The sequence below is a fragment of the Loxodonta africana genome, chromosome 14 (assembly GCF_030014295.1).
Source record: "Loxodonta africana isolate mLoxAfr1 chromosome 14, mLoxAfr1.hap2, whole genome shotgun sequence".
NCBI lineage: Eukaryota > Metazoa > Chordata > Mammalia > Proboscidea > Elephantidae > Loxodonta > Loxodonta africana.
This window is the reverse complement of record NC_087355.1, coordinates 38,930,396-38,953,173: the sequence shown is the minus strand read 5'-3', so window position 1 is coordinate 38,953,173 and position 22,778 is coordinate 38,930,396. Positions and strand designations below refer to the sequence as shown.

Here is a 22,778-nt window from a genome sequence, read left to right as displayed (position 1 = left end):
ATGACACAGCTGTTTTCCAGCTCATTATATCCACTAAATGGTAGTTCCCATTTTATAGAGCAAGCAAAAACAGTATTTCACACAGCATTTTGAAATGGTTCTTTGCCTCTCCTCCTCTTTAGACTGAATATACACTCTTGAAGTATTCATTTTTTTGAATCCAGAACTGTTAGAGCAGTGGAATGAAATCTTTTATATTTTTCAACACTTAATTATATGATGTGTAAATTGAAATTTAGATCACCCTGCCAATATTCATGGTGCTTAGATCCTAAAGGAAGAGCAAAACAAAACAAAACATGGCATAGTGCAGTGTGGTACAGTTATATCTGGACAATGTGTCTCCTTTCCCTAAATACAGTATAACAATGAAGCATTTTTTTTTTTTCTAAGTAAATTGTTCTTTTCTTCATCACAACCATTTCAAAGTGGTTTCTAAGCAAGAGCATATTCAGGAAGAAATAGGAGAAAAGATACAAGAACCTAAAAATAAAACAGCATCAACACATATTCCTTTTGCTTCTCATCAAAAATGAACCTGTTACTGAGTGGAAACCCCAGGTTTTGCTCAGCGTGACTCATATTGGCCGATAAATGAGAGACCGAGGTGGGAGAGTATAAAGGTACCTTTATTTTGTTGCGCAAGCAAAGGAAGCAATCGGAACTATTGCTGCCAAGAGCTCCAAGAGGGCGAGGGAAAAAGTTATTTTTAAGGGGTTTACAGGTAGGAAGTTAATACAAGTTTTGTCAGCAACATTCTTAATCATACCATACAGGCGCCAGGATTTTCACAGGGCAGACCAAGCAAAGGAACTGCAATTTTAATGCAAAAATGGCTGCGAGGCAGGCCAAGCAGTTAGGCAGGAATTCTAATGTGAATTGTGAGGTAGGCCAAGCAAGGGCAGTGGAATTTTCTGCAGCCTGGGGACCTCTGTATTAAACCAAACTTTGGGTATAGCATCACTTCTTTAGTGTTTATTATTCATGTATAGCACTTGGAAGAGAAAACAATAGCATGGATACTTGTGTATTTTTAATTTAAAAAAAAATCTCTGTTCTCTGCCTTATTTAATAAATATGAATTAACATGAAAGTGATCTGTAGCTGACATATCATCTAACTCTATGGTGTCCAGATTTTTCAATGAAACTATAAAAACACTTCCCACTTAGAGAGTATAAACTGTATCATATAAAGTTGGCATAAGCAGTAAACAAAATATTCTGAAAATGTCAATTTCACTTCCCTTGAAACACAAAGATGCAGTTTACTTATTAAAATAGTTTGCATTTCTAAATTCAAAGGGCATGACATATCCTTCTGTGAAAGCGTTAAGGACGTTAGGGGAAATTCCAGACTTGTGAATTTAGAAATGATTTACAGAAATCACTTGTTAATATGTTCCTTCCTTCCTCTATTATAGTGATTCTGTGTTTTGAACATTTTTCAAAAATACAGGCAATACTCAAAATGATTTGACCTATTGAGATATACAGCTGCATCATTTCTCGCAGAATTACGTCTGGTCAATCCTTGATTGATGAACTCTGAAAATCGTGCCTGCAAAATCACTGCAGACATTTATGACTGTCTTAGTGAAAAAGTGCATTCTAATGGTTGCTTTGAACAGGTTTTCCCGTAACATTTATATACCAAAAGCCACCTTATGTCAGCTCTCGGGTAAGATAATGAAAGCTTCTCAGAAGGGTGTTATCTTTGCCAGATACATCTATTAAGCCTCCCTCATATAGTTCTTTTTTCCTCCAAGTTATAATTTTAGTTTTTCTTTCCAGATATTCAAAAAGAAATGTAGGCAATTAAATATAAATGGCTTGGTCTCTTTCTTTTAACACTACACTACTTGTTACAATTCTCTGTAAAGACAGTGAATCTGAAAACGATAGTTTAATGTGAAACTTAATTAATGAATTTAAAATGCACTCATATGGTATTACCATGTGATTTTGTATTTGCAGTCCACGTTACTATCAAATGAAGCATAATTACATCTAATGAAATGGCACAAACTGCATTTGTGTTTCTTTTTTAATTTGCAAAGATGTCGGTTGCAGCATTATTTATAATAAAACTAAACCAAAAACCAAACCTGTTGCCATCCAGCTAATTCTGATTCATAGCAACCCTATAACCCACTATAACAACAACAAAAAAAAAAAACCCACTGCCGTCGAGTCGATTCCGACTCAGAGCGACCCCGAATCAGAGCGACCCTATATAGGACAGAGTAAAACTGCCCCATAACGTTTCTGAGGAACAGCTGGTAGATTCGAACTGCTGGCCTTTTGTTTAGCAGCTGAGCTCTTAACCACTGTGCCACCAAAAAAAAAACAAAAGGGGTCCATTATTTATAGTATCACATTTAAATTGCTAACAAATGGAGGTTCACCAACCAAAATAGTATTTAACCATCACAAATATTTATGAAGTTTATGTAATAATATTTTAAGGTGATATTAAGTAGTAAATAGAGAATATATAGGTGTCATTTCTCCTTGTGTTAAATTTTTAAAAAAGAATATAAATATAAAAAAGTCCTACAAGAAGAAAATGTTCCAAAAATATAATGTGGAGTTATTTCTTCTCACATTCCTGTATTTTCTAGTTTTTTTTCTTTTTTTAGTATTTATTACTTTTTAAACATTATGAAAATTTTCAAAAACAGAAAAGTTGAAAGAATGAAAACGTGCTTACCTAACATCTAGATTTAACAACTGTTATTTTCCCTACATATTTTTTTTAATTTTATTGTTGTTGAGAATATATACAGCAAAACATTCAACAATTTCTGTAAGTACAATTCAACAGTTTTTACATGTACACTTCAATTTGGGCAACCATTCTCACCCTCCTCTTCTGAGTTGTTGCTCCTGCATTAACATAAACTCACTGCCCCCTAAGGTTCCTAGCTAATCCTTCCAGTTCCTGTTGTCAATTCGATCCCATATAGATAGTCCTTGAAAGAGCATAATGCTCGAAGCAGACATTTTTTACTAGTTAAGCCAAAACTTCAATCTAAAGTTTCAATTAGATTCTAGTTTTGACATATTTGGCCAGAATACTTCATAGGTGATTCTGTGACCTTCAAATGCATTCCAGTCTACATTGCATTCCATTAGGACGCAGGTAATTTCAGGTTCCCCACTATCACTGATGCAAAGTTTGATCACTTGACTAGAACCTCAGACAAAAGACCTAGAGCTTAAATTCCTTGGTTTTTAAACTAGTTCCATTTCTCTTGTTGATTTTTTCTGCTGTATCTCTGCATAGTAAAAGTACACTTTTCTAATATTAAAATTAGCATGATTATGCACACACTCACATGTACCCACACAAGTACACACACATACACACACATACACACATATGAGTACATATGGAACTGGTGAAACCTAAATAAGGTAGATGGATTATATCAATCTCAATTTCCTGATTCTGATATTGTAGTTACACAAGATATTACCACTGGGGAAAGCTAGGAGGAGCGTATAAGGAATATCTCTTTATTATTTCTTAAAACTGCATGTGAATCTGCAGTTACTTCAATATAAAAAGCAATTTTTTTTTTTTTTTTTAAATAGCAGGTAGTTTGTGAACTGCAATTTTGGTACTTTGCAAATATTTTATAGTAGGTAAAATGATTTTTAGCATCCAATGGTAGTCCTTGCTTGAACCAGTTAATTCATTGGGATTTGCAAAATGGTGACTTTCCTATTTCTGTTTTCCCTTTTATGTTTAGCAGGCATTCTTCTTAAAAAAATTTTCTCTCATCAACAGTTTCCTATTGAAAAGGCAACGTAATTCTTTTCCGTAGTTAATTCTTTGCCTTTAGTTACCAATTTTCTATGGAAAGAGTTGTTGCAATGACCTGCTCCACTGGTGACCAGAAAGTCCATTTTACATTTAACTCATATATTTCTTTTTTAAATGTGTTATAAGCTATTGCAGGCACTGTTCTTTTTGATTCTGAATTTATCTCAGGTCTGACTATTAGAAACCCTTCTCTTTAGCTTCCGTGATATTTTGACACATTCGTTAGTCTTTGAGTGATGCCTTTCCTAGTCAGAACAAATTGTTCCAGGTTCACCTTGCAATTTGCCTGTTCCAGGACTAGAATCAGCCATTCTGTAGAAGCCCCGTTTCATTTAAATGGGGATAGATGAAATGATATTTATAACCAAATATCTTTATTCTAGATGTGGAATACTGTTGCTGGGGTAGTGTGACTTCTGTGTCCTTTGAGCAAACTAGCAATTGGGTGTGGGTGTTTATATCATGAATCATATTGACATTTCTAATTGAAATTCAATATTGATTAATATATCTCCTTTCTTTAACTATAAAAATCTTTCCTTTTAATAATATTAACGTATTTCTTATTTGTAATAGTTTCAAAATTATATCAGCAGTCTGTGTAACAATAAATAAATAAATGATAAAAAAAATGCACAATAAGTGAAGATAGCATAGGACCAGGCAATGTTTTGTTCTCTTATACATAAGGTCACCATGAATCGGAGCCGACTCGATAACGACTAATAACAACATGAAGCATATAGCACAGTGGAACAGGAGGAAGGCATTGAATCATAAAAGCAATAAGGTGGTATCAGATTGTTTAAGTGCTATGAGCTAGAATTATAGACTGCCATAAAAGAGATGTTTCACCAAACACATGCAGCACTGGAGGTGCTCGCTGGTCCATAAAAAAAAAAAATACCAGTGGGAAATTCTAGACTGTACTCCAGTTTTTCTCCGAGAAGGCTCTCCACATTGCTGAAATCTCCCCACATACTGAGACAGGGCCGATGGCTCTTTGGGACAGACAAATGCTGCAGTCTGAAGATAGGAACACAACCCCCAAATGGAGGAAAGAAGTTCTGCCCTAAAATAAGCATAGTCGTTTTGCAAAAATTCAACAGGTAATATGGAATCATGGATGAATTCATGACTATTTCTGTTGACAGAAGCCTTGCCAGAGTCATATACATTGTAGCTATTCAGGATGTGCCTCTACTGAACATATTAGCAACTTCTCACTATAGATGAAAACTACAGTACAAAAGATAGTTTAGAAAGCTTTCTGTCACAGAGGATGTAAAGGCACACTGCAGTCACTAAAACTTGTCCTTTCAGAAATGGGGCTTGTGATCAATTTATAGACAGAGGATATTTAAAATGATACTTAAGTCTCCATGCAAACTCTCCTTATAACTGAAACCTTCTTTGACCACCCTCTTTAAAATTGAAGACTCTCACTCAACACACACTCATCTGCTAACATTCTTCACGCCCCTTCCCTGCTTTATTTCATTTGTAATATTTATTATCACTATTTTATACATTACACCTTTTACTTATTTATTATCACTGTCTCTCTACTAGAGAGTATCCTCCAGGTTGGTAGGGATATCTGACTTTTGTTCATTGAGGAGTCCCTATTTCTAGAAAAGTACCTTGCACATAGTAGAAGCTACATAAAGGAAATAAAAATTAAGCAGGAAAGAGCAATGTAAAACTGAGTGCTCTTTTTAGAAGCCAAAACTTTAAAATTATTTACAAGTCCCCTCCACCCCGTGGACCAGCTGCTTCCTTGTTAAAAAAAAAAAAAAAAAGATGAATCACAAGATTACAAAAGTACTACTTGCATAAGCAGATGTTTAGCATATACTCCATTTTCTAGAAGGGTGTGATATATAAAGGTCTTCAGACCATGGAGGTAAAAATAATTTGTTTTCTCCCTTTCCAACAATGTAAGTTTTGTTTTGGCTTTAAATGTAAAGAGAAAGAGGAATAACCTCTGGAGCAGTAAATCTGTTATTTGCTTGTTGCCACTGGCCTCTTTTTTTTTTTGCTAGCACCGTTATAGAAGGGGCCTTTATAGATGGAGCCTTGGTGACTTAGTGGTTAAGAGCTATGGCTGCTAGCCGAAAGGTCAGCAGTTCGAATCCACCAGCCACTCCTTGGATACCCTGTGGGGCAGTTCTACTCTGTCCTGTAAGGTTGCTGTGAGTTGGAATTAACTTGACGGCAGTGGGTTTGGGTTTTTTGTTTTTTGTTTTTTCCTTACAGAAGGGGGTGGACAGAGGATAAGATACACCAATAATAATTACTACTAGCATATATGCAAAGCCAACTTATGAAATAAAATAGTGTCTAAAAATTACCTAATAGAAATTCCCATTTAAACACTTGAGATACAAGCATTCATGGGCTTATGCAAGACTGATTTTTCCATGTAGCATGGGATCCAGACAGACCATTATATTCACAGAGATAACAAGTTCAAGGAGTACAGAGCAGTGTACAGCATGAAAAAATAACATACAGGAGAAATTCAGTTTTCTTTCCTTCTAAAAAAAAATTTTTTTTTCCCTTAAATTCTGCTTCTAATGGGCATCTTGTTGACTGACAACTGTACAGAAAAGGTGTTCTCCTGCCGTCTGAATATAAAGATCAGGATGTCATTGACCTATTTTAAGTAGAGGATGCTTCTTAAGGTTTTTTTTTTTTTTAACCAATTAGTAAAACTTGATCTACTTTCATTTCCCTTCTGATATATATATGTGTGTGTGTGTATATGTGTATATATATACACATATACACACACACACACATATATATATATAAAACATTGCCAGGCACCACCCAGTTCTGGTCTCATGGCAAAAGAGACAGTTGGTCATGGAGACAATTAGCCACACACTCCATGTCCTCCTCCTATTCCTCTTTTTTCCTCTGATGTTCCAGGCAAAAAGAGACCAATCATTGTGACTTGGCTGGTCGCTTACAAGCTTTTAGGACCCAGGCACTAGGCAATAAACTAAGAGGTATAATAGAATCACTAAACATGTTAAAAAAAAAAAACATGTTACTAGGCCAATAAGTGGGATTTCCCAGGAAACCATGACCCTAAACTCCAAACCAAGAAATCAAATCCCAGGATGTTTTGGTTGTACGTAAGCAGCCTCAGCATCTACTCTTTTTTTTTTTGTCATACTTATATATATATAACTATCACACAACTTTTGCAAACTCAACTTTTTACAGGTGTACAACTTATTTACAGCAGTTACAATAATTGGCTGTGAAACTGCCTTTCATCAATGTGATATTTCCATCACTATTAACCACTCCCTTTTTTTTTTCTGTGGGTACTGTACTATAAAAACATTTGTGATCTTTATAGTCAAGTCGTTTAGCTCTTTCTTTGACTGTTTTAATGGAAGCAAATGGTATCGACATTATCTTGGTTTTAGAAGTGCTGCACCATTGCAAGGGGAGCTGCCGCAGAGATCTGTGTGTTTGCTGAGAGATGCTTTTGCTTGCTTTCCAGGACCAGTGGTTCTGGCGAGTGAGAAACAACAGGGTGATGGATGGATACCCCATGCAAATTACTTACTTCTGGAGGGGGCTGCCTCCTAGTATTGACGCAGTTTATGAAAACAGTGACGGGAATTTTGTTTTCTTTAAAGGTAAGAATGCTTCCCATGTCTTGCTTTGTCGTGTTTTGGTCATTTTGACGAAGTCCCTGTAATACACTTAGAAGTTTAGAATTAAAACCTATTGAGTGAAGTTAGGTAGCTAGGGGATTTTATGCCATAAAACGTATCTGTTTATTCACAATACAAAATTAAGTGAAATGAAAGATATATCTTAATTTTCTAGTTGATGGTTTTTCGTATGGTAAGTCTTCTTTTTAAGTCACTTTGGAAAGTATTCTGTTTCACTTATTTTTATATATAATCTCTTAAACTTTATTTTGTTTAATCAGTATATATTTGATAATTTTCAATAAGCTAAGCAATTACTTATAAGGGACAAAGTAAACACATGAGTAGAAAAATTCACCTGAATATATCATGAAATTTATTAAACTTGTCATTTTTCTGTAACAAATTTAAATTGCATAAGTACTACATGACTCATGTTCAAAAGTGAGATTACCTGGTAAAGTGAATTTACTCAAGTGCTTGGCACCTATCCTTAACACTTGCTGATATCTTAAAACCATAAAACTTAAATTCACGGGTAAAATACAAGGAAAAGAGACAGATTGGGTTGGAGAATTGAGGCAATTGTGAGTAGAACATACTTGACCTAAAGCTTGAGAACTAGAGTACAGAAAGAATATGACTGAAAGTATTACTCAAGAGAGTATGGGATTAAAAATAATCTTAAACAAGGATGGAGGTTGAGGGAAGGAAGAGGATATCTTAACCAAAATAAGCAATTATTCTGAGGACCAAAATAGAAGAAATGGTAGAAATGAGGAGGGTAATGAAAACCACAGGGTTTGGAAAACACTTGTAACTAATTGAGGCCCAACCTACCCATATAAAATGAAAGGGTATACCTGGAATCTATTTTATCTTTATAAATTGTACTTTGAGATAAGAGGCAGTTCAGTACATTAGTTATAATATGGAGATTGTCATATTGCTAACTCTGAATACCAGCTGTATGTACTGGTAAGTTCCTCAATTCTCTTTGCCTGGGTTTCACCATCTGGAAATGGGGTTAATGTCAGTCCCCATCTTGAAATTATTTTGTTACTAAATTAATTACTACATATAAAGTACATGGCACATGCAAGCCCTCAATTAATGCCAGCTGTTGCTGCTGCTATTGTGACGACTTAATCTTATTGCCTTCCAGCTATCTATAGTGAGCATATAAATGAAGTGAACTTGCATTGTGTTACTGGGGATGAAGCAAACAGACCAGCTAAAAGTTACGGATCTTAGGGGCACAGACGTAGAAGGGAATTCCCTTCCCTGGCACGCTTCTTTGGCTCCATGAGCCAGAGAAAGAGGTGAAGGATAAGCTCTGAGGTAGCCCTGGGTTTGAGTTCTGTCCCAGGGGCTCTGCCTCATCACAGGATCAATAGTGCTCTCTGACAAAACTGCCTGAGGAAAAACTGCCACAGCCACAAATCAGTGTTCTGACAGCTCTTTACTGCCTCAGGGCCTTCTCACTTTTATTCCCTTTGCCTCTTCAAGCTCCTGAAATGGCTAGCTCCTTCTCATCTTCCAGCAGTCAGCCTGAGAGGCACTGCCTAGACTGCCCTCCCAGGCCACCCTTTTTAAAGTGGTGCCCTCCGAGCTACACAGAGCACTCGTAAAAATGCAAAACCCAGGAAGACGAATTTTGTTTATATTTTCTCATACACCTCTCAACACTCATTTCAGTAAAAAGCAATAAAGTCAATATGGTTGAACACTAATTTGACTCAATGTGATGTTTCTTACAGCGCTAACAACAGGAATAACTTTGTCTCTTGTCACATATTTATTTGATTTCTAAAATGTGGTACTTATCAGTGGCCTCTTCTGACACATTGAGAATATCAGGAAATGTTTAAGAACTTTTACCACTCAAAAGACCCTGCTCTGGAGCTTCCTTCCTCCAGTTTACTCTCCACACTGCATTCATATAAATCTCAAAGTCCAGCTATGAACATGCAGCCACGCTGATCCAGATGCCATTGCTTATCCAGAGGGAGCCAGCCCACTGGGTGCTCCTAGTAAGCACACCCCCTCCCCTAATTTCCAGCTCACCACTGTCAGGAGAGAAGAGCCTCAGAACTCTGGGCTTCTGGTAAACCCCACCTCCCGTCCCTACCCCCAACACAACAGTCACAATCAGAATTACTCTCTCTGCCTTCGCAACATCTATTTAAGGCCTGTATCTCCTGAAAAGGACCCCTGTCAGCACAGCGGTTAAGAGTTCAGCTGCTAACCAAAAGGCCTGCAGTTTGAATCTACCAGCCGCTCCTTGGAAACCCGAAGGGGTAATTCTGCTCTGTCCTATAGGGCCACCATAAGTTGAAATCAACTGGATGGCAACGGGTTTGGGTTTTTGGTTTATCTCCTCAAAAAGTACAGGATGCCCACATCATTCCTCATCCCAAAGCTGCAGACCATCCCCACCCCCCAGTTTTGCTCTGTGGAACATGAGGCAATCTACACCTCCTCTCTACCTGTCCAAACCTCATTCCCTGCTTTAATTTTCTACAAACCATCTGACAAACTACACAGTTCACTTATTTATTGTTTATGTGGGCCCATCTCCCTAGAATATCAGCAAGAGATTCCGTCCATTTTTTTTTTTCTCTCTCTCTCTATTATCACATTCTCTATCACTTAAACCGGCGATTGCCAAACGTTTTCTATAAGGGACCAAATAGTAAATATTTTAGGCTTTGCAAACCATACGATCTCTGTTATATATCCTTTTTTTAAAAAAACTCTTTAAAAAATGTAAAAACTGCTCCTAGATCATGGGCTATACAAAAATAGGCCACAGGTAGTAGATTCCTGATCCCTGCCTTAATAGTGGAAATATATGGTAAACCCTCACCAAAGACTTATTGAATAAATGCAAAGTGAAGTTTATCCACCAAAATAAGTATTTCTAGTCCTAAACAAGTCTATCCCAGCTTATCCCAGCCAGATTGAACCATGGCTACTGTTGAATTTGATAATTCCTGATAAAAACTGTCCACAAACTAGGAATAAAAAGGGAACATCACAACTTAATAAAGGGCATCTAGAAAAACCTACATATTTAATGGTGAAAAGTAAATGCTTTCCCCCTAAGGAACAAGACAAGAATGTTCACACACACCAATTCTATTAAACATTTCACTACTGGTTCTATCTAGTGCGGTAAGGTAAGAAATAGAAATAAAAAGCAGCCAGGTTGGAAGAGGAAATAATACTGTATTTTTTCACAGAGAATATGATTGTCTAGGTAAAAAATCAGGTGCCATCTACAAAAAATCTTCTAGAATTTATAATTCAGTTTGGCAAGGTTGCAGGATACAAGATCAATATACAAAAATCAATTGAATTTCTGTACATTTTCCAAGAACTATGAAGAGTTTGAGATTTCTATTTCTAAGCTCATAAATTAGACGGCCTCACTTTCATTGATGCTGGCTGAAGACATGAGACTCAAGACAGACAAATGAGACAAAACCAGTTGTGCTGGTTATATGAGCCCCAATTCCCAAAGGCTGACAGAGAGAGCAGGTAGCAACTATACATTCAATGGGTTACATTACAGGAGAAGAACCTCAACCTTAGAGAACCTAAATCTTTCAAAATGGGCAATAAGCATGCCTGACTTTTTCGCCCAAAGGGAGTTATTTTCTTTATTATACTAGACAGTAAACAAACCTTCCCTTTGCTGAGCAGGGAGACACTACCTGTATAATCCAAGATTATTTGCCATACAGATGTCCTTAGAAAGATAATCAAGAAAGAGATAGTGCGTCTGTCTGCAAGACATGCTGAAAATCAAAAGATCTATAAAGAACTGTCTACCGTCATTTACTGACAATAAACAGGAATTGATTTTTAAAAATCCTATATTACAGTAGCATCGAAAAGTACCAAGTACTTACAGATCAATCTGCAAAATAGGTACATAACTGTAGTATGAGTGAACAGTTTGTTCGTTTTCATTGCTGAATAGTATTACGTGCACATAGAGTTCCTGGGTGGATCGTGCGTGTAACAGAATACCATTCAGCAATGAAAATGAACAAACCATTCACTCATACTACAGCATAGATGACACTCTAAATAATTATGCTGAGTGACAGAATCCATTGAACAATTCTTTCAGTGAAAGAATTCAAAAAAAGAATACAAACTATATTGCTGCATTCATATAAAATTCTAGAGCAAGCAAAGTAATCTATAATGTCAGAAAGCAATTCAGTGGTGGCATGATGACATCCAGGATTTGGGGTGGGAGGGAGTGTACAGAATTCAAAGGGGCATGAGAGAAGTTTTTAGGGTGATGAATCTGTTCATTATCTGATTATGCTGATGCTTTCAGAGGTATATACATACATCAAACATAACAAATTATATACTTTAAACATGTGCAAGTATACCTCAATAAGCTATTAAAATAAAAAAAAAAGCTTTTGTAGGCACATCAGTTTATACTGGGAAAGCTTATGTACGTATTTATAAATTTACATACATCGATGACCCTGGGTAGTAGAATTTTACTCCTTCATTATTCTGTTGTTGTTATTAGGTGCCATTGAGTCGATTTCAACCTGTAATGACCCCATGTGCCAGAATAGAACTGCTCCATAGAATTTCCTAAGCTGCAAATTTTTTTTTACTGTTTTTTAATACATTTTTTATTGTACTTTAGGTGACAGTTTACTGAGCAAATTAGTTTCCAATTCGCTAGTTTGTACATAAAGTGTCCCATGCCATTGGTTGCATGTAGATTGTCATTTTTATGGGAGCAGATTGCCACAGATTGCCAGATCTTTCTCCCGCAGAGCTACTGGGTGGGTTAGAACTGCTAACCTTTCGGTTAGCAGCTAAGTGCTTAACCATTGTGCCACCAGGGCTCCTTCCCTCCATTATTCTAGAGCATGTTATTTATGAGCATGCAAATTAACCCTATCCTGGTTTTAGCTCCATAGTTGAGCCCACTGATAATACAGTGGAGTGTCCTGTCATAGCAGAGGGACCTAACTCCACAGCAACCTCTCCTCTACCTGGTTAAAGTTCTAGTGTTATTAATACAGTAGGATGAGAAATTACAGTTTTAGTATAGAATGGACCCAATTACTGAAGAGATCATATTAAAAATATTATAAAATCTGTATTTTTAGATGTTAGTATTTACAATGATTATAATTTAGATTCTAATAAGTGCTTATATTGGAAATGACTATGAAAAATGTTTCTGTGCCCACATTTTGATTAATCCCATCTTTGGTATTTTATATTTCTTCGTATGTTCTATTTTTGCTCTCTATTCTAATTTCCAATGGAAACCCTGGTGGTATACTGGTTAAGTGCTACAGCTGCAAACCAAAGGGTCCACAGTTCGAATCTGCCAGGCATTCCTTGGAAACTCTATGGGGTAGTTCTACTCTGTCCTATAGGGTCACTATGAGTCGGAATCGACTCGACGGCACTGGGTTTGGTCTTTCTGGTATTCTAAGTTCCGTAGTTTTATTTTTATTAATGTTTTATCACATGTGTTTCCTATAAGAGCCCTCAATTTTGTGTGTGTGTGAAATGAAGTGCAAGTAAGTAGATAAATATTTTAAATGATTTTTTTTTCTTTCAACTTCACATATGCAGATTTCATTTAAGGAAGCTAGTACCTAATGTCACCCTTCACCTGTCGAGATGCTACTCAGTATCACTGGTTGTACTTAATTGTGAGGCTAGATATATGAAGTGCAGGCCTTTCTCAGTGCCAGCCTGCCTCATGGTTTGCTATGTGTGACTATCACATGGTATATCTGGCATCATTCCAAGTTGTGAACAGACTGCGTCATCCCTCTACTTGACATTTGGCAACTGACACTGAGTGGTTGTCTTTTACGTTCGAAAGGTGGTTTCTTCAGTTAGATGGCCCCAGAAACAGAAAGTATATCACACCTCAGGGAAGCAATAAGCTTTTCTCCAGAATCTGAATATACTTTAGGCTGTGTGCTAGGCAGCCAGCCCACTATTGCTCGGGTAAACACAACTTAATAGAGTAATATTGGTAAGCATAATCAAGCCAGATGTTTACATTTTCAGTTATTAGTCATGTTCAGGCCGAATGGTATTAGATAAGAGTATCAAAATTTTATATTAAAAATAGAGCTACTATAATCTCCTTCAAAAATTATAAATAAATTTAAAAATGAATCCACCAGTATTGTCAAAATTGGTAAAAGTCAAAACCAAGTAGTTGAAAAGTTGTCTCGAAATTCGTATTGCTGCTATCACTTTATAACTTTAAGTAGTACTTATCACCCTATTTGACAGTTTCATTTCAAGAGGCAAAAATTACATGTAAGATGGGAAGTAAAACATGTGAGGCAGGAAAAGAGGAGGGAAATAAAGTTTTTGGAAACTGGCATAGCAGTTAAGTGCTACAGCTGCTAACCAAAATGTCGGCAGTTCAAATCAGGCGCTCCTTGGAAATTCTATGGGGCAGTTCTACTCTGTCTTATAGGGTCACTGTGAGTTGGAATCGACTCAACAGCAATGGGTTTGAATAAAATTTTAAAGTTTGCAAGTAATAAAGGCACACAAAAGATGTGTACCAAGACAGAAGAGTTGTCTGAAATATGTGGCACTGGAAAATGGCACAGAAAAGCTGATTGCTTAAGAAATGCTATTGCTCTTGAAACATTTAGGGAGTGCTAATGAAGTTCATTTGAGATAGAAATAGATTGTTCCTTACATAGTACACCGGAAAACCTAAAAAAGATCTTTTACTCTAAATAAATGAGTGCAGTGATTACTTATTTCTCTGTAAGAGGTAATGGAAAAATATATCTAGTGAGTTACACTAGATTAAGGAATTTACATTCAGAAGCTTTGGTACTCCCCAAATTAGATTTGTAACACATGAATTGTGTTATTTTCTTTCACTGTAAAGCTTCAGAGAGTTTTAATATTAATGTCTTTATTGTAAGTGGAAATGAAGTGATCATCCAGGCTCAAGCATTTAGTATTTTAAAATCTTCATTAATAATTTGCCCGTGATTATTTATGAGGATTCAGAAAGCCCATAATATATTTTTCTTATGCTAATTTCATGTATACTTGCTTGCATGTATTACATGTATATTTGAAATTACTGTATTTTCTCTTCAGTATCTAAAATTTTTCCTTATTTTCAAAAACCTTTACTGCATTCTTATTTATCGTGTCAGTTTGAGTTCTGAGGGAAGCAAACACTGAGACAGAGTCAGGAGGTCTGGAGGTTTGTGAGAGAGGGAGGTAAACCTATAAAAGATAAAAGACTGCGAAGCAGAACAGGCTGGGAGAGCCTCAGGCTGTGCTGCAGGTAGGACAAGAGTCTTGATGAACCCAGCGGGGAGTTCAGGAGCAAAGAAGGCCTGTTAGAGTCTCACATGGGGCAGAAATGGCTGAACCCTAGTACCCTGCTGCCCTCATTCTTTTATTAGAGGCTGCCGGAGAAGAGCATGATCTTGGTTCAAGGATGTGGAAGATCCTAAGGCAGTCGAGTTCAACTGGAAAGGTTCTTTCTTGAAGAGAAACGTGAACACGGCACCTCCATCGCTGCCCCATTTACATAATCATACAAAATTCTCTGCTTAGTAGATAATACTGTAGAACTCAGAAAAATAAATGCTGGCAACAAAAAAAGTTATATGGCTCCCAGACTCTCACGTTTATTCAAATTTCTTTAGTAACCCATCAAAAAATATAGAAATTAAAACTTAGTCTAAATAATGGTCACAGTCTAGATCAGTGTACTTTCAATTATGTGTTTTTGGTATTATTTATTAATGTAGGTAGTAAACCAATGTGATCATTATGACATAATAATAATAAGTCCTATTTGTTGGTTACCAGGAGCCAGATACGATGTGGGTGTTTATCATTTGCTCTCTCATAATCTTCAGAACTCTGCATGAGAGGTGTCAGCATCTCATGCACAAGTTAGGAAAGGAAGGCTCAGAGAGATTTACTAACTTGCCCAAGATCTCACAGCTCATAATTTTGAGAGCTATCACCCCTAGTTCTATCTGACTTCAATCCTGATGAATGCACCATTAAACCACTGACTCTAACAAAGAAAATAAGTATTTTTTCCTAAATCTTTGAAATTTTCTCAAGGAATATTTAATTGTTGAATGGTAAATCAACCAACAAACAATATTTACTAAATAACATCTAAATGGAAATGCTGGTGGCAGAGAGGTTAAGAGCTACGGCTGCTAACCAAAAGGTTAGCACTTCTGGAAAACACAGTTCTATTCTGTCCTATAGGGTCGCTATGAGTCAGAATTGACTCAGCGGTAATGGGTTTGTTTTTGGTAATATCTAAATGCAGACTTATATGAAGAAAATCCACCATTAAGGAATTTATGTTCTAATCCGAGGGCCTGGCACACATTTTCTTTAAAAGACCACATAGTATTTTCTACTCTGTAGGTCATGTGATCTCTATCATAACCAATAAGGCTCCTGTTGTAGAATAAGAGCCACCATAGACAATATGGAAACAAATGGGTGTGGGTGTGTTCCCAGAGAATTTTATTTACAAAAATAGGCAGCCCTGAGTTAGCAGCTCTAGTTTACTGAAACATTGTTCTAATAGATTCTAGTTTTGTGAACTTAAAGGAGAAAAAAATACTGTGGAATTTTCTCTTTTTAGTAATAAGGCACGAAGGTTATCTGATTACTGAAGAAACAATGAGCAAGGGATGAGCATTATATAATAGCTTAATTCATCAACACTTCCATTAATAAATGTGGAATGATTAGTTGATAAAGTGGGAAGGAAGCCGGAAATCATCATAAATTCTGAAAGCCAGAATATGGATGGTTTCTCTTTCCAGGTCAACTTGGAATAGTGAGATGAAAAATGAATTAAAGCACCTGAACTGTACTACAGATCTAGGAGCAATTGGTTGTGTGGCTTTAGGCATGTAACGTCTATGAATTGTAAAATAAATGAAGGTGTTAGGCTGGAATGTCAACCATTTTTCTGATCTGGACCATCTGAACAATACAATCACTCCCATCAGTAACAGTGGCTCAGTTCAAGTAAAAATGCATGTATGAATCTTGCTTACAGAAAAGGCACTGTTTTCTTGATTTAAAAAAAAAAAAAAAGGTCATTTAAGCAGTACATTTTTCATTGTGTGAGTAGCATTTAACTTAAAAACTAAGTTTCTGTCTCTTCTACTAGTCCATGAGCTCCACAAAGGCAAGAACCTTGTGAGTTTCTTTCCTGGATGTATTTACAGTGCCTAGTTCAGTAACTGGCTATAAATAGGCTGTCCGTAAACAGATGTGGGATGGATGGATGGATGAATCCCATTGAAAAATCACTGGAGTAGATGATCTCTAAAGATATCTACAACTCTAAACATTCTTTGAGATTATTTTTATTTATAAACCCTCCTCTGTCTTTACTCTGATTTGTTGATATTATCCTCTGCATTCAGCCAAGTGCAATGTCACTAAGGACCAGTTTTTCCACCTGCTTCAGAATACGTCCCCCTCCTTGTGAAATCCAGTAAATGCCTTCATTCTGTCGAAGAGGCAATATTTTCCTTGAGGCCCAGACTGTGATGCTAAGCTGGTTAAAAACCGGCCTCTCATACATTAAAGCTTTAAAATAGTTGAATATGAATTTCTCATACTTACTCAAAAACTGAAAAATAGAAATGAAGTCACTTCAGTTTTGTCATGTGAAAATCTTACCTCAACAAGTACAAAAGAAAAAGCCTTGGAAAATTAAATGTATAACTCATAGTAATTGTCGAATCTTTTCATTGATTTCTATGCCACGAATACTTAGCAGGCAAGGTGTTGTTTCTTTTAATCTTTCTGTGTATAACCACTGGTATCTTTTTCATGCAACCTTCCAACAGATGTTTACTAATGAGTTTTCTGTCTGTTTTTAAAAAGGAACATAAGTGCATTTTTAAATACCTTGGTGGTGTTCTTAACAGGAGGATAAAGTTAGTTGAGATCTTCTGTAAAAGGCCTTGATCATTAAAAATGAAAGGTATATTGTTCCTTTTATTGATGGAAAACACCAACCAACAGTATTGGAAAGTATTCTTAAAATACATTTAAAAAATAGTTTTTATAGAGTAACAAGAATTTCCTAGAACTATAAACTCCTTTTCATTTTTCTCACATTGTCTTTCCTGAGACTCCCTGTAAACTGAGCTTCTGTAACATTTTCTAGTGCTACATCTGCCCAGGGCATCCTGGGGTTTGATGAACCTAGTGTGAGCACAACCAGGCCTGGAAAGAGCATTAGAAACTGCAAGGACGAGCAAACAGAAGTGTTCTGAAGCATGCTAGAAGGCTTCTGCTTGAAAGAAGGGACAACCAGCTGAGATGAGCTGATAAAAGATTTACTCTAAACAGCCAGCCTGGGAGATGTTCAAACTGTACGCCCTTTCCTAATTAAAAATGAGATGAAAGGAAAGCATGCAATAAGTTACCAAACAGAAGCAAACAGAATAGACCTTTCTTTTTCTTCTATTGTTTCAGGACTTCCTATTTAAAATGCCACAGAGATATAACTAAAACATAGAACAAGCTAAGAAATAGCTCTCTGGATTTTCTGTCTCGCAGTCTCTGGCAAGGAAGTGATCCTGGATCTTTGGGGCAAAATTGTTTCTTCATAAACTATTCAAATTAAACAATGGTCCACGATAAGTTTGTATTTTCATAACAGTCTTTCCCAACATACAGTTAAATATAATCACTTAAATGCAGTGGCTTTCCAGCACAATACTGGGACATGCCTTTACATTTCTCAGACTTGATATGGTTGTAAAATTCATTTTTATTGCCATGCTAAAGTAATGCCCCACAATATTATAAAGTCTTTATTGTCTCTGGTGGTTATATCTTTGATGCTATACTTAATTAACCAGTTAACTAGTTGCCACTGAGTTGACTCTAACTTGTAGCAACCCCACGTGTGTCAGAGCAGAACTGTGCTCTGTAGGATTTTCAATGAGTATTTTTTTTTCTTTTTTAGAAGTAGTTCACCAGGCCTTTCTTCTGATGTGCCTCTGGGTGGACTTGAACTGCCAACCTTTCGGTTAGCAGCCTAGTGCGTTAACCATGTGCACCACTCAAGGGCCCCATATTTGATTACTCATGTCATGTTAAACATGTTTTTCTCAATCAATGACCATTTATTAAGCGCCTGCTACTTCTCAAGCATCATACCAGGTGCTGCAGGAAAACAATGAGTCAGGTATCAAGTCTGTCCTCGAGTCGCTTACAGCCTGGAGTGGGTGGCGGTCATGTGATTTATGAAGATACAGTGGACTAAGTAATATGATAAAGGTAAAGACTGGGTGCTCCAGCAATTCAAGAGGTCTACCTTTCTCAGGTAGGAAATGCTTTCCAGAGAAATGTTGTCAAAATAAGTCTTGAAAGATGCATACCAGTTTCCCAGAAAGGGAGATAAACAGAATGCAGTACTATTTCAAGAGATCCATATTGAGAAGAACCTTGAAAAAACATGTACGTGAATTTGTATTTCAATGGCTTCTCATTGAAAAAAATTAAACAAAAGAGAGGCATAATCAGGTATGTATTTCAGGCAGATCCTTTTAGCAACTTTGTGAAAAATAAATAAAAGGGAGACAGGCTGGAGGCAGGGAGACAAGAAAGGAGGCAGAGCAAAGAGGGGAGAGGTGATGCGGTCTGCCAGCGCAGCGATGAGAATTCAAAACAGCAGTAAAACTGATTGAAGTCTGTCTGCTTTTTAATAGTGCCATGCACCAGCAATTCCAAACATCAGGGTTAAAATTCTCCAAATTTCTCTTCCCTTCAATTATAACCCTAAAAAAGAGGGATCGTGTCACAGCTAGAAGAGAGCGTAAGGTCAAAGGAGGATGAGTTTATAAGACGAAAGAGATCTGTGAATGTTTGTATAATAAAAGGAAAGAGCCAGCACAGAGGAAGTGTTACAGCGGTTATAATCAGTAAAGCAGTAAGGCCACACAGAGTGTGCAAAACACCTGAATGATTTAGCCTTGAACAGAAATAAGCCTCTAATTCCTAGAAGAAGAATCCTTGATCCAGATTTAATTATTTGTAAATTGTACGTCTATTTTATTTCTTAAATTAACTCACAAAATCAAATTGCATTATTAAATAGCTATTCACTCTATGCAATTTTAAAAATTACATTGATGTTTCAAAAATAGTGTTGCTATTCCAGAGGTGACCCGTACTGAGCTGTTTACTGGATTTAATGTAAAATCATTTTTAATGCGTTGTATTAATAGCTAGATCCCAGTAATTCCTGAAATTGAATTAATGCATTATACATTTGCATTTATTTCACACAGGTAACAAATACTGGGTGTTCAAGGATACTACCCTTCAACCTGGTTACCCTCATGACTTGATTACTCTTGGAAGTGGAATTCCCCCTCACGGTATTGATTCAGCCATTTGGTGGGAGGATGTTGGCAAAACCTATTTCTTCAAGGGAGACAGGTCAGTACACACTTCTCCTGAGGGAAGCAGTTAACTAATGTGTGAATCACAGTAGAGAAGTCAGCATTTTTGGTCTGTCACAGAAACGTACTGTTGATGATAAATCCACTTATGTGGATATAAATGCAAGAGCTGATGTGGTCAAAAATATTTTTGAAATATATGTTTAAATAATATTCAAAATAATTTGATATTCAATTCTCAAATATATTCAAAAATTTGACTCTGTGTATAAATATTAAACTAATGTGACTTTTTTATGAATGCGCATATATATATATTATTTCTCCATAATCTTAATATACGTATAAACCAGTCTAGGTAATGTATATATGTATGTTTGCTTTGCATTTCATTATGATCATACTTCATTTAAAAAAAAAAAAACACTTTTTAGCACAGGCTTTTTGTGTTTTCATACTCAACATTACATTTTTAAATTTGGCCCTTTGTTAATTGTGAACATTTTCAAATAATTTCACTTTAGTTGTGGGTTCTGTTTCTTAAGAAGTTATTTACATAGGTAACCTCAAACAGGTATTAAGAATGGTAAGCCAACATAACTATTGCTAAACTAAATACTTTTAGATTTCAGTATGGTATGTTATTTTGTCTCTCTTATAATCTTTTCCTGTTATGACACTGCTAACAATAGTCAGAAAAAATAAATGTATTGTTAGTTATATGACTTACAAAAGCTACTATATACATAACTCCACCCCCTGCCCACTTTTTGACAGGTAGTATAAATACCACCAAAACCCAAACCAAACCTGTTACTTCAAGTCAATTCTGACTCATAACGACGTTATAGGACAAAGTAGAACTGCCCCATAGGGTTTCCAAGGCTGTAATCTTTACAGAACTAGACTGCTACGTCATTGCCCATGGAGCAACTGGGGGGTTTGAACTGTCAACCTATAGGTTAACAGCCATTCACTTAACCACTACACCGCCAGGGCTTCTTAGTATAAATACCAGTGCGTATAAAATATATGTAAGTCCAAGATTATATTTTTGTTAATTTAAATTAATGTTAAATAGAAAGGTAATAAAAATGAAAAATCAAATTGTAATTGCACTATTGCTAGGTGTGCCCAGTAATGGAAATAAATCTGCAAACTTATGACATATTTTTAAAATATTTTTTAAAAGTAACAACCCTTAAGAGTTTAACTCCCCAGCTCGTGCTGCTTACACAATTGAGTGTTGCTGTTTGTTTGTTTGTTTTTTAGAAAGAGGTAGAAACAAAAACTTGAGAAGACACATTGGAGAAGTTAACTTCTGGAAGATAGAAAATGTGACTAAGCTTAGCATTCATAAAACAGGTTTAATGAGCGTTTCATAGATAATGAAAACTGCCATTTCATTATCAGACATCCATTTTTTCCACATGTGCAGGGATTACTTTTAAAATGTTTTCCCTTCTAGAAATTTAGCACTTTGTGAAAAATTTAGTTTCAGAGATTAAGTATGGGACAACTCAAACCACTGAAATAAATGAAGATTAGATATCAGAATTTCTAATAAAATAAACACTGCACTAAATGAAAGACAGTTTTTAATTTGTGTGTTTCCTACTTGAAAAATCACATGCAAAATATAGCCAAATGTTTAGAAATGCTTTTATTATTTTAAGTTCTGTTTAAATAACTGGTATTGTAGGTTTTGTAAATGTTGAAAGCAAGATTAATTTCCATGTGTGACCTTATGTTAAAGTTTACAAAATTATTATTGTTCTAAAGATTTCATGAGTTTTAGATGTTTCATAAACAGATTACTTTATGTATATATAATTGTACAATTCCAGACACACTACATTTTATAAATATATTCATTTTAGATTTAAAAGTAGGTGGAAAAGATAGTAAACTATCTAACTTCAACATTGATTGAGTTAATTTGATTGTCACCATTATATGACAGTTCAGTGAGTCTTTCTTCCTTATAACCAAAAAAACCAAACCTGTTACCGTTGAGTCGATTCCAACTCATAGCAACGCTATAGGATGGAGCAGAACTGCCCCATAAGGTTTCCAAGGAATGGCTGGTGGATTCGAGCTGCTGACCTTTTGGTTAGCAGCCAAGCTCTTCAACCAGCGTGCCACCAGGCCTCCTTCTTCCTTATAGACTGTATATTTATAGTACTGATCAATAGTAACCATTTTATATGTGCATATATATTTTTTGTGGGTGCATATATATTTTTAGAGCAAACATTGAAAATTTCTTCTTACTTATTATTCCTCTCCTCCCCCATTATCTTCTTTCTGCTTATAAAAAAGAAAAAAAAAAAAAAAGAAGAAAGCTCTGTTAACAGGCTTCTATTTCTCTAAGACCAAAATCAGAAAGATACTTTAGAGATAATCTAAACCAGGTAGAAAAACTTCAGTTGCTTTGAGGGATAAGGCAAATAGCTTACATACTAATGAGTATAGCACTAGTAGCATATAGGCAATAGAGAGTGATAGGTACTGTGGTAAGCTAGAAAGTGCAAAAACTCTAGAAAAGCACTCAAATTAGAATCATTTAAAATAGCTTTCTAGAGAAAGAACATCTTTAAATAGGATTTGGTCCAAGTGCTGTTATATGTTAGCTCTGCATCTTGTTCTCTTTATAGCAAAATCTAAAAATCTTCAAAAATACACTGAACAGGTATTCATCATTCTCAAATCCCATTCTGAATAGCTGTGATGCCTGCTTCCTTATGATTTTTGTAAACAGCTACTGGCCCAGTCCTCACTCATTGTC

The 22,778-nt window shown here is 36.0% G+C and overlaps 1 protein-coding gene across 1 annotated transcript in view; it reads left to right on the top strand.

Annotated features, from left to right (window-relative positions):
* MMP16 (matrix metallopeptidase 16) overlaps positions 1 to 22,778 on the top strand; it is a 307,074-nt gene that overhangs the window by 258,241 nt on the left and 26,055 nt on the right. Inside the window, exons 7-8 of the mRNA XM_003408378.4 lie at positions 7,355 to 7,493; positions 19,877 to 20,027. Of these exons, the coding sequence (XP_003408426.1) occupies positions 7,355 to 7,493; positions 19,877 to 20,027 (290 nt within the window). The remainder of the gene's footprint in view (positions 1 to 7,354; positions 7,494 to 19,876; positions 20,028 to 22,778) is intronic.